We start from the raw sequence: 13,456 nt of genomic DNA on the forward strand, positions 1-13,456 counted from the left end.
TGCAGAGTCATGCGCCACCCCCACACAATAGCAAGCACAATGAAGATGTGTAGGGAGGAATGGCCGGCACAGAGGCCTAGTTTGCCAATTTTCTCCAGTCCAGGGAGGGGCTATAGAAAGTTGACCATGCGAAAAGCCACCAATAGACCCCATAGGAATAAAGCGACAACAGCTATGCCATTATCCTGCATTCTCAGATCATCCAGGGCCAATGCAGTCATTGACTCCATATCCATCCCAGTCTGAGTCCCGCCTAGTGTTTTAGAGGCATCTTTTAGCTTCAGCATGTTAAGATAGTTGTATTACAACCAGTTTCTAGGGTTGGGAAATTGGTATTGCTTATGCTAATTACCACCGACACCTATATTTTAGGGCTTGTGTCCAGCTTTACTGGTTTAAGGGAAGGCTACTTGAGTTTTCGACACTGGTTAGTTAGCACCAAGTAAAGTTATTTAATTTGTAGTTTATGCATGCTTCAGGTGTCATGTAATCATCTCCAGCTCTATTCTAGTAGGCATTTGGCTTTTATTTACCTGCTCATATGGCCTGGGTACCGGACAAGATCAGCAAGTCTGGCTTTTGTAAGATACTTTTGCTACACATTTTATAAACTCAACACACTAATAATTCAATAATAATTCCTATTTTTCTTAAAGGGCAAACATATCACCTCTGAAGTTTTAAAGGCACTGTGGGCCGTCGGGGAGATTAAGTCAGCGGTTGCCCAGAGCTGATGCTGAGCTGAATTGCCGCCGGCTATCGAACCGTGAACCCTGTGCTCCGGAGTCAGCCGCTCTGGCTGCTGCTCCAAACCTCTCCCACACACTAGATCTTCGGTGGTGTAGCCTCCGAGAAGATACACATTACCGACCATGGTGTTACAGATGGGATGGATGCTCTAGAACCATGATGGCATGCTTAACCAAAATAAATATGTGATGTTCAGGAAGGAAGATTATAACTTGCAACCAGTCTTTCGCCCTACATGGCCAAAATTCCCCTGCTAAGCATTGGAAAAGAACATAGCCATGCAATCACTTTGGAGATCCTTTCAGTCAATTGCATGGTCCACATTAGTCAACATAAAATCTACGGAAGAGCAAAGAAAAGGCTAATAATGAAGTCTAACTTGCATTCCTTCTTTATTTAGATGGAAAGCACCAACATCCCTCTCTTTGGTGGTACTAAATGCTCCTGACAGAGTATCTATTGCTACTGCAGTGTAAGAAGCCGGGGCTATTCTGCTTAGGTTTGCACACAACCTATTATGGTATATATCTGTCAATTGGCCTGTATTGAAAAAAGATTTTTATATTATGTTTTATTTATTATTCTTTTTGTTGTTTATTATATTTTTATTTATATTTTTTTGAATGTCACAAGTGGTTAATTAAATTGAACAAATACTGAGTATAGATGCAATTATTAAAAACACAAATGACTGTTGTAAATATTGAATATGATATTGCAAATAATTACTTTAAATGTGAGAGATTAGTTCCTCTTCTAAGTATGTGTGGACATCAGTTTCTACATCACATTCAGTATTGCTATTGCTCTGAACTGTTTGCTCACCCTCCCATCAATCCGTTTTTAAGATTGTGTATGTTGCCGTATTCCAAACTTAAATTCATTGAGTAATCTTTATTCCCATTCTGCCTTAATGAGATATTCTTCAATTGGATGGGATTCTTTCATTCGGTACGTGAAGAACCTTAATTGAATAGTTCCTAATACTGCTAGTATCTTTAATAACGTTTGATTAACCCTCACTCCAATCAGGTTGGTTGACCCATTGTTGCACCTTAAAATACCAGTAACAGAGTGCTTGACACTCCAAGATGGCCGCTAACTAACCTTCGAGTTTAGCTCAAGTGCGCAAGTGCAGACATTGATGTTAGATAATTCGTCCATTGGGCAGTACTGCCTATGATACAGAGGGAGTTGCACTCTCTTAAAATTCGCCGCCTTTATTACATTATAACTTAGTCTGTAATTCAAATTCAAGACGATTACATGCTCGATGTGCTATGCAAAAATATGGATCACGATCTTTCAAGATGGCCGCAGGTATCATTTAGTTCCATTCGAACGACGCATGCGCGGGGAATGGCTCCTCTTCTATTTTTACCAGTCACACAGTGCACTCGGCATTGCAGCCTGATGAATGGAGACGCTTAAATCGTCGCTCAGAGATATCGCATATTAAGTAAGTTACCGCTAGCCTTAAATTCTTTAGTTATGCGACCCCCCACTGCTATTAGACAGCGTCTTACTAATTCCCTGGTGTTTTTCAGCCTAAATCACTCTGCTGCCAACATATCATGGACAAGTGAAAAAGACTAATCAACTATAGATGTGAGTGTCGCCCAGTTTACTCTAATATTATCGTTAGTTGTACCATCGGTTTGAGAATGCATATTACTTATATCAGTTGATTATATAAAACAAAAACGGGGTAGACGAAATATTATGATAGAGGGCTTAATTGAGAGAGTTCTCATTGGCAATAGGCTATATTCTTATTGTTCCTTACTTACTCTTAGGATAGGTTGGATATTTAGACCTTTTCCTGAATTAGGCTGAATTCAATTGTCTCTTGATGTAAAAGTAGTTATATCTTGAGATAAGGTCTAATGATACTTACATGGCTGTATATATTTTAATTAGGCTGGATTGAATTGACTAAGTTCCCCCCAAACCCTGCCTCGATCAGTGGTTCAACATAGAAAATTGTGGCAATATCAGACTATCATTACCATTAGGTAAGTGAAATGGTAACCTGCATCCATATAATATTCCTTACGGATGGTCCCAATATATTATTGGCACTTACACATTTTTAATTTTAGTTCACAGATAATTGTCCTGAAGAGACCCCTTATCCATTGTGGGTTGAAACGTCGTCGACACAAACTAAGAGAGAGCAAGAAAGATTCATGCTATTGTTGAATGCCTCTAATTGTTTTTAAGACCTTATTTTGAATCTTTATTCACTTATTTTTCACCTTGAAGGCTATGATCACTTCACTGGGTTCACCTTTTCACTTTCTACAATTGTGCCTATAATGTCAGAAAATCTGTGACCTTAACTGTTTGTGTGAATAAACTCTGTTATTCGTAAAATACATTATTTTTACTTCGGCTGAAGTAAATAATTGTCCAGGTTACTGTTTCAATTTTATTTAAATAATTTTCTTTCTTCTTTTTGTTCGTGATTGACTCAGTTATGAGTATATAAATTTGTACTCTTTATTGAAAATGTGTTATTTCAAATAAGTTCCTTGTGGACACTGTTATTGCTTACTACTAGGTTTGCACACATGAATGCATCAGTTCTAAACTGCTGTTCACCTGTGCAGTGTGTGAAATATAGACCTCACTTCCTATGAGCTGAGGTATACTGACCATGGACAATAACATGAACTAACCTCCAGCTGCCTAATGAGGCAGTTAATGGCAACACTCATAAATCTACATGCACAGTCTGAAAGCAAGTCTAAGCTTTAACTTAGTCTCCCTAGCCTGTGCTTTAACTTAGTCTCCCTAGCCTGTTGGCATAGGTGGTGATATTTGATAGGAACGGCATACCTGTCTTGAGACACTTGGAGTGGTGTAGAGTCTCCTCCTCGTCACAGGGATGCAAGTGAAACAACTGAAGCAGTCATGCCACGATTGCATGTGTAAATCTAGGGAGGTTTTGTCCAAACAAAAATATAAGAAACGATAAGAAATAATACTTCCTTTGTGGGTCAATAATTAGTATAACTATATTTGGCGAGTACAGAATGGCATGAATCCCCTTAAAATCCATTCTATAAGCAATCTCATTAATGACATATTAGAAACCTCTATTTATATATTCTGCATATGATCCTGATTAGCTTCTATGCATTTAGATGGGCAGGTCAAGCACCCACTCCCATCAAAATGTTACACATGTAGGTACTACTCAGTGTAAGAAAGAAAGACTGTGTCATGCAAGCTTGACATAAAGCTGACCCTGCAGTACACCCACAGAAGTGCAGTCATGATGCAATCATTTTTTTATCCAAAAGCCCAATTACTGCAGCTCATTGTTTTCTATATGAGGAGATCTGTTGGCAAACATTGGTATAGAAAATGCAAATGTTCGACGTTGAATACGTGACCATTCACATTACCCAAGCAGACTTAGATGAACCAAAGACTACAATGTATTCTCGGCTCTCCTTTTAGTAGACAGACCAAGCTTCAGTCTTAACAGTCCAAGAAGTGGGATGCAGAAAACAAAACAATCCAATACCGGTCGTTTTAGGGAGGAAGATTGTGAGGTCCATTTAAAGATATTTTAACAAATAGCTGAAACCTGGTAAATTGGCACTAAAGTTATTTGCTTTGAAATTTATGTGATCGCCCGATAGGAATTAAGGTTTAACGCCCTAGAACAGCGGTTCTTAACCTCCTGTCTTCTGTGGAACCTCAGTGAATCACTACTGGAAACCAGAGACCCCCTACCTAAGCAATTTCTATGATTTTAACCTCAAACCAATACACCAAAACACAGAAAGGAGTGCCCATCAAACAATACATACATTATGAAATATTATTTTTTAATTTAGAAACAAACGCATGCACAAATTTACATTTTATGCAGAAGTTTGGAATGTTTCATTTATAGAAGACGAAGCGATATGCTCTTTGCTAGCAATCTTTTTGCTGTTTTGCTCCAATGCATGCTGTCTTTTTGTAGGCATATGCCAGTACTTCATTTGAAGTCTCCAGTAGTCCATACTAAATTCCATTTGCTGTACTTGTGCTGCTCCCACAAATCAAGATACGACGGCAACTTAATTTTTGGCATCCAATTTCGGATTTCTTAATATGTACAGAGCATTTCAGCATTTTCAGTTTTCAATTTTACTTTTTAATGTGTTTATACTTTACTAATCCGCTATTATTTAGTGTCTTAACAGACGCGGACCCCCTGAGTAGACGTTGTGGACCCCCAGTAGTCTACGGACTACAGTCTAAGACTCACTGCCCTAGAACAAAGATTTGCTGAAGAGGCCCATTAAAGTCAATGGTGATAGAAAAATTTTGACGCGAGAATCTGGTGAGATCATTTAGAGTGACGCGGTAATTACATGAATGTCCGGTAATCAGAGGATAGCACATTTCTGGCACTATCACAAATTTAGAAGGATGATTTTCAGGCAATTGCTGGGATTAATTTCCATCAGCAAAACCTCAGTTATGAAAAGTGTGTCAAGAGTGGCAGAACTTATGTTACCGATTCCACACCCCTAACCTTTGTTTAATGTTGTTAATATCATTACCCCTGACTTTTTTTCAGGGCTCTAAATGAGACCGTCAATGTCGGTTTCAGTGTTTGATCAGGGCACGATAGGGTCATGAAAGGATCAGGTCAGCTGGCAGTGGAAGGGAACCCTACCACATGTCCTACTAAACGCTGACACCACGTTAAAAACTCTGCTTTAATGAAGTATTTCAATAGGACTGTTCTCCTCAAACCCCCTAAACCCTGTAATCCCCGATTAGCAAATGTGTCACATGCTCTTGTGTTTTCTGGGGACATAACCTATATGAAGTTTTATGTTCATTCAGCATTATTTGAAACCTAGGTACCCATGTAGCACATACCAATGGCTGTATCTGATTGACTACTGCCATTCTCCACACTGGTATCATGAAGCCAGCACAACAAAGAGTAGTAATGGGTATGTACAACACACAATGATCACACATCAAAGTGTGGCCATTAGCATTGTTGAAGTGTACAGTGACCATTATAGGCTTAGTTTAACTGAACCTAGCTATGGAATGATGCAAGACAACACACCCTGAAAGAGAATGGCTCTGGTTACAAGTGTTGATGAAGTACATGATGGGTTTACAGCCTCATACACTAACTCCTGCTGTAATAATAATTCATTACTGAGGGAAATGAACTATGTGGAATGCAAATAGACGGATACAACAGTTATGTTTTCTGTGTATTCACCGGGTAGGAAAAAAAGGTACGTTCACATCTAAAACAAGCCATGGAAACAAGTGACATTTTTATATAAAAAACATAACTTGACCGTTAATTATAAAAACAAAAACAGGTTTCAACATAATGTGTACTGTACATCTTTCTATCTTCTCCTAAAGTCCACCGTGTGATTCTCAGTTGTGCAGACTGTTGTTGCTGCACCACCACTGCAGATTGACTCCTGGTGGAGTGGGCTCCATGCCTCCTCAGTCTCTCCATCCCTTTTTAAGTGGAGTTCCTCTAAGGCAGTGGTTACTTGAAGTAGCCCGTAAACACATCTCCAGTACAGGGGACCGTGTTGGATCATATGTTAGAAGTGCATCTGCACAGATTAGCAGCTCTTACCAGGCTTCTCTACTGATCATCCACATGTGCGCAAATGTTCTTCAACAGGGCCCCAGTATCACTTGTGTGCTGTAGAGTCATCATTTAGTGCTGCACAAAGAGCTATGACAGCCTCTGACATTTCACTGACTGTAGATGTCAGTGTCTGACATGTCATTGGCTGAATGTGTCAGTGTCTTTAAACCATCATATACAGTAGTGTTAAGATCAAACGTTTTTTCACACATCAGCTGTGTAGCCCTCATGCCGTAGAAAATATGAGCAGCTCAGCCTCTGTGAAGAGTTAGAGCTCTCTGACCATGCACCTGTATGGCAGGAGTTTACATAATAAAAGGAGGAAGATTGGCTACAAGTTATCAGCATCTGAAGCTATGAAAGGAAGATACAGAAGTAGGAGAACTGTAGAATAGAATTTAAAATCTTTATTCAGCTTGTGAAATCATGAAAGAATATGCAGCATAAAATGCAACAATGAGTAATAATCATAGCACAGCTGTTAAAGCAATGCGTTGTAGCAATAACAAACAAAAAAAATATATATATAGATAGATAGATAGATAGATAGATATAGATATAGATATTTATATAGATATATAATATTTGATGTTCCAGACAAAAGGTTTGACATAAAGTGACATAGGGCTGGCAGGTAAGTTTGACAATTCAGACCGGGTGCATTTTTTAAGAAGGTTTGACGTGATCTGCCTCTAGTAGACATGAGCGACTGTAAACAGTTATTATCAGGAAGGCTACAAAGTCTTGTTTGTGACAGCCACACCCTCTATAGCAGGAAGAGCGAAGGGGGATTTGGTCAGTTTTGTTTCTTTAGCAGTCCAAGTCAGCTCTGTCATGTTGCCTCAAGACTCACCCACCTTACAGGTGTTGTAGTTATCAAGGAGAACAAATAAGCTATTGCTTTAAATTTTTATAACACGGTAGTTCGTCCTCCAGAAGTATGTAATATTAAATGGCTGGGTTTTTGTCTGAGAAACATGACTCAGAGTAAGGAGTTTTGCTTGAATGTTCTCATTGCAGGGCACTTTAATGTCCACTAATGTGGGGACCCTAGGTCTGGGGGGGTTAAAGATATGGGGTGTGCACACCGTATTTGCTGGTTAAGATATATTAAAGGAAGTCTTTCCAGCATGGGAAGGACTGATCTATTTCAGAAACTAGAGGGAATATGTAGAAAGGATATGTATTGGGTAAAGGAGAACTTCTTCAAAATGCGCACATGGGCCAGGGAAGAAAAGGAGTTGAGGAAGCCCAGTGTTCATAGGTATTCCCTGTTGAAGACGGTGCCATTCACTGAGCCCTATCTCTTATGGTTCAAAAGTTCCCACAACCACTTTTTGCTGACTCAGTTGCGTCTTGACCTTTTTCATTATCTCTTAAATCATCCTTGTGGTGCATATAGAGGGCAGTGTTCCTTACCCTGTGGCTGTGACAGAAAGTCTCCTCAGGATATGATTCACTTTTTTTTATTTTTTATTTCTTTTTATTAAACCAATTCAACAGTCAGACAGCATATATTCATTGGCAGGCGTCGTCAGTTACAATCGGCCACAAATTATACATCTCAATACATGTTTCCAACGGAGTTTCATGTTGACTAAGGGGTTACATGAGCCTCATCCGCAGTCAGTCTGCTCGGTGGGGGACACACATCTCCTCTATAGTGGTTCCAAGGTCCCCACACTTTACTCCACTTTCCGGGACAACCCCTGGCCACAAACACCGCTTTTTCTCTCCACATGCACCAGTCTAGGTCTTCCTTCCACTTCCCCAGACCGGGTGGCTGTACCGCCCCCCACAATTGTGTGATGTTTCGTTTCGCTATCATGAACGCCAGCGTAGCCCACTGTGTAGTGCACACGTTGAGGTCCGTAGGCTCCCAGACATTAAGCAGGCACCTACGTGCCTCTGGGTGGTTGTCAACCATGATTCACTTTTTAATGTTTTGTATTTTTTATGAGGTCCCAAGAAAGTCTTTTATCATTCCTATTCTTATGAAAGTCAGCTTTAGACAGGTTAGACTGGCTTTTATCTGTTTACAACTGCTTTCATGTAACTCAGTATTATACACTCTTAGCTTTTTAAGGGCTGCAATTAACCTTAGGTCCAGCTGCTATTAATGTTTATGGTTGATCTGGGTTACCGTGGTTATATGAAATTGTTTTTATTATGGATCAATCAAAACTGTTTTCTATTTAACTCTTTATTATGTATTGTTCATGTTACATTTTTTCATGGAGTCTTTTTTAAGGTGCCGTTTGTCTTTTATGGTTTTCTTGTAAAAACCAAATAAAGTTGATGATGATGATGACACGTATATTGGGTATTATTTCCCCACCATATTCCTCAATCTAACTGCAGCCTGTATACATTTATGTAGCATTGTGCAAATAAATTCAGTTTGCAATAGTTGCAGGTAATATAAGGCTGGTCTAAACTTTCTAATATTCAAAGATCTGAGCAGTGTGATGATGTATTGCTTTCTGGGCACAGCATACAGTTGGCAGAAAAAGTGTAACATTGAATGGTTTGATGTAGATTTACACGAACATGACTCAAGGCCTGATTCACTATATGTGTGTCTGGGATAAAAGACTAAAAGGGGAGCTAAATTAAATATAAATCAAAGCAGGAAAAAGCACTGATGATGACATGTTAGTGAGTAAAGGTAGCGCTCCATACGATCTGTTTTTACTAACAATTGATGGGCAGCCACACTCTTGTACCAAGCTCTTGACATTCCCTTCTCCGTGCCTGCATGGAGAGAAATTCGGCTTTTAGACATTTTTGGGGTAAAACAGTGAAATGGTGTGGTCAATAAAAGCATTCAGGCCTTCCAAGCAGAGAAAATTGGTCCTTAATATACCTCAGCCATGGTATGTGGTGAGCTTAATCAAGCTGTAAGCAGTCAGTGATTTTTTTCCTGGTTCAGGAGTGTTTCTTGCTTGGACCATATAGAGTGCCACAGCATAAGTGGTACTAATTTAACGTGGTCCTCTTTGTACGATAGGCGCAGTTCTGCATGACAAGCACACGTACATAAATTAGTGGTAGCAGATAATAATCTCTTCAAAAACTTATTCTCACTGGTCTGCTGGTGTGAAGTGTTTATGTACTTCCATATTGCTACACTATAAGTACAGACAGAACAACAACATGCCTTATGAATATTAACCATTACATCCAGCGACTTAGAGTTGAACTGTAATTACAAGTAAATAACTTTTTCCTCTTGACCCATGTAGAGAGGAACTTGGAAAGACAATCTAAAGATGCATTTTCGTGGTTTGGCTTTCGCAGCTCAGTTGACACCAGGAAATTATGTGAGCATCACTAGAGAGGAGCTTTGGCGCAGCCGACATGTTGGGAGCCATTAGTACATGTTTTGATTGGGCAGAAGTTGTGTGCTTCCACAAAAAAAGTGCTTACCATCCAGCAATTGTTATCATTTTGTTTATTTATCCAGCTGCCTAAGCTTGGATTTTCAGGGGCATACACATAAATTTGGGATGCTATTAAAAGTGTCTTAGATAACTAGATAATTTATTTTGTTGTCTCTGGCAGCAGCAAAGATAGGAGGAAGACGGTCATTAACCGAAATGTTTTTTTTTTAGGTCTGACTTGACTGTGCAACTGACACCTGATCTTTTAACTTATTCCAATATTATTCAACAGTTCTTTGCTTCCACACAAATACATATTTATACCCATACTATTTATGTGTAATGCTTCACATTACCTTACAACTTTCCTTCAAAGCCAGAACTATTGGCATTGCCAGTGCTTCTTATATAAGAGGTTTTAGCAATGCAAATGCACTTTCTAAGGCCATATTGTATAGGGCAATACTGAGATGTCATGCTGACTTTGCTCCACTGTTTGATATAACTAAAATCACGTGTTAAGTTTTAGCGACATTGGGTTGAAGTACATGTATATTTAAGAATGATGAACTTTTGAAAATAAGGATAATCTACTGGTCTGTGGATGTATATATGTTTTGATTAATTAATGGTATAATGTCACAGTCAATGCAACTGACATTTGAATAAACAATTTTTTGTTTGACTGACTGATTGATATTAAAAGAGGGGTTGAACTTTTGCTCATTTGAATTTCACTTAGTGTACAGTGCTGTTAGCAGTCAGACGTATATCCCAAATTTCACACATAGAGATAAATCTGCATCTGTTTATGGTATTGAGTAGTTGCTGCTAAACATTTACTCTACTAAATCTATGAAGTTGTTGAAATTTTACACACAACAAAATATTCTACTCTGTGTTATGGTCTCAATTCTTCTTTATCAAATTGTGTGTTTTCTTTCAGTAGATGATCAAGAAAGCATAAAAAATCAACTTAACTTGGATTTCATTGAGAAGATGCAGCGATGTCCAGGAATGGAAGATAGCCCAATCGAAGTAAAAGAACTTGTCCAGGTAATCAAAAAACAAATAAGAACTGCCTCCAAACATTATGTTGCTAAAGATTAGTCAAGTCAAGTCAACAAAAGAGATTACAAGTATAATCTATTAGCAGGGGTACTGGAGCGGTTGCTGCTTGGCATTGACAGTGTATTCATGACAGAGTGATGCTCAGTTCCTAAATGCAAAACAAGTTAAGGACTAAAGGAACAGTTGTTTAAACATTAGTTGAGGGAAATGACCGACAGCGCAAACATCAGACCCCTTTATCAGCGACAGCTCTATCGCTGATGCCTAACAAAGTGCCAAAACTGTCATATGCTTCCAAGACACAAACTCTGCGTACATCCCCTTTGCCATTGAAGGATGCTATTTGCACATCATCTATGTTCTTACAATTTAAAGTCACTCGAGCTATAACTCGTTATCAGTGCCTGTACTAATGGTAGTGACTCTTCCATCCATGGCTGCCTTGTTGAAGATGGACGTGAAAGTGTCCTCCATAATAGGTTTGCCCTCTGGGAGGAGGCTTTCATCGATTTCGTCCCTCTGTGCCATTACTTCCACAGGTCTCCACAATATGGGAGATACTAAGGCTACCCATCTTGGAGAAAGAATTATTTCATGATGGTACTTATTGGTGGGATCGCCCTCAGAAGAAGGAGTTGCAATTCCATGAGCCTTGTGGATGGCCATGTTTTCAACTGATTTTTGAAATTAGTTTTCTGATCTTTATGTCCCTCTGACACTACAGAAGGAAAATAGAATGATTATGTCATTTAAGAGGAAGGAACCCCAAGAAGACCTCATAAAGATTAACCTCTGAAAGATATTGAAAATTGTCAAACACTATTGAAAAAGGATTTAACAATGTTTGGTAGAAATGGCACCCACTGAACCTCGGGGAATTCCTTTGGCTTTAGTTACCTCAGTGGGTCTCTCCTTTTTCTCTGAGGCTGCTTGGGCAGCTCCTTGCATGACTTCTTATGCCTTTTGCCTTGCATTACCTTTGCAGCAGTTGACATTGCTCCAGATTTGCTCTGCTTGGGTTCCAGTTAAAAAGGGACACACTGACGTTATGCAGAGTTATAAAAAATGTGATCCATTACTGGTCAACCATATCTATGTGGAAATGGGTGGAGATAGAGTGCAAGGTTAAATCCCCCAATCCAAGATGGAGGAAGTTGGAGGCAGTGCATTATTAGTGGTGTTATTATCGAGCTTCCAAGATAGAACCTATTTTAATCAAATCAAATGTCATTTATATAAAGTGCCTGGTTACACCAACGGTGTGTCCCCGTTTGTATAGTGTTATCCAAATTACATTTCGTGCTTTTTAGTACATATTAACCCACCAGCCAGTAAATTTGTTTTACAGTTACCACACTTTATATTTGCTGATGGTTTTGTTGTCCCTAAGTCTGTAATTGTTCTCCTTATTTCCCCCTTATTTCTTCATTATATAAAGTTTGTTAAATATTTAACATCCAGATTTGGATTTCCGTTTGTTCCTTTTTTGGGATCTTTAGCTAAGATCGTATATGGTTCCCCTTGAATTTTTTCATGATGATAGCTTCTTACTGAATGTGACGCGCTTGCTGTGAGCGGGGCATTTCAGCGTTCCAGCGCTTCTGTGTTTGCCTACCTGCCACTGGGGGAACTCGCCCTTGCCAGAGGCCCATTGTGCCCGGGCCATTTCGCCGCCGTGAGGGAAACGGCATCCTGCACTACATCTCCCGGCGTCCCTATTAACAACGCACGCCGGTGACGCTGCTCGGCAGAGACAGCACCTGATAAAGCCATCCCTCGCGCCCCGCAGCGCGGGACGCGCGCGGGCAGCGCCCGGGCCAAGGGCGGGCCCGTTTGAGCCCGTTCGAGACCGGCGGAGACCGGGCCGGGCCCCCCCCTTTTCATCTGTATTGTGCCTGGGTTGTCATCTCGAAATTAAGGAAGCAACACTGATATTGCGGTAAGAGTTCTAATTTCATTGCAGCCTTCACAACCATTGTCGCTGCCCGATTGGTGGTAGGAGCTATACACTAGGCATTGACGAATATATGGCGATGAGCAAAGGCGGCAGTATGGCAGAGACATTGGGGAACTTTATAACCCGTGCCAGTAATGTCCTGGCTTATGAAATAGCCGCTACTGAACGCCGCTTATCGCTAGAGCCACTACTAGAGAAACGTTCTTCTTTAGGTAGTATTATGACAGTTTGCTCTCCGGCCAAGAGGCCAACAGAATCACAGGGGGCTCCTCACACAGTGGCACCTTCCGTTGCAGTAGTATCGCACCGGCCTTCTGTGGCATTAAGATCAAACGACACAGGGCTAAATGAGCCATCTGCACATAGGAGTGACCTACTGCCACCAGCCCCAATTTTCATGAACACTGTTACCACTAGGTCAAAATCAGAGCAGTCTGTGACGAGTAAGGGCTCAAGAACTAACCCCTCGAAGGGCAAGAAGCGCGAGGGAGGCCCGACGAGCCATAACAATAACAAGAAACCTAAAAATCTTCCTAATCTGAACACTGGCCATAGTGATTTCTCCGTGCAGGGAAGGTCTCCCTCAACATCGGGATTGGACATTTCACCACCTAGCCTACCTGAGCTTACTTTGAAAGAGACTCATCA

General features: G+C 40.2%; 1 protein-coding gene across 1 annotated transcript in view; it reads left to right on the top strand.

Annotated features, from left to right (window-relative positions):
• The window catches only part of LOC146775937 (uncharacterized), a 1,457,164-nt gene that overhangs the window by 1,263,383 nt on the left and 180,325 nt on the right, over nucleotides 1-13,456 (top strand). The window contains exon 17 of the mRNA XM_085639461.1: nucleotides 10,727-10,836. Coding sequence (XP_085495587.1) covers nucleotides 10,727-10,836 — 110 coding nt within the window. The remainder of the gene's footprint in view (nucleotides 1-10,726; nucleotides 10,837-13,456) is intronic.

This window comes from Triturus cristatus, chromosome 12 (assembly GCF_964204655.1).
Source record: "Triturus cristatus chromosome 12, aTriCri1.1, whole genome shotgun sequence".
Classification (NCBI taxonomy): domain Eukaryota; kingdom Metazoa; phylum Chordata; class Amphibia; order Caudata; family Salamandridae; genus Triturus; species Triturus cristatus.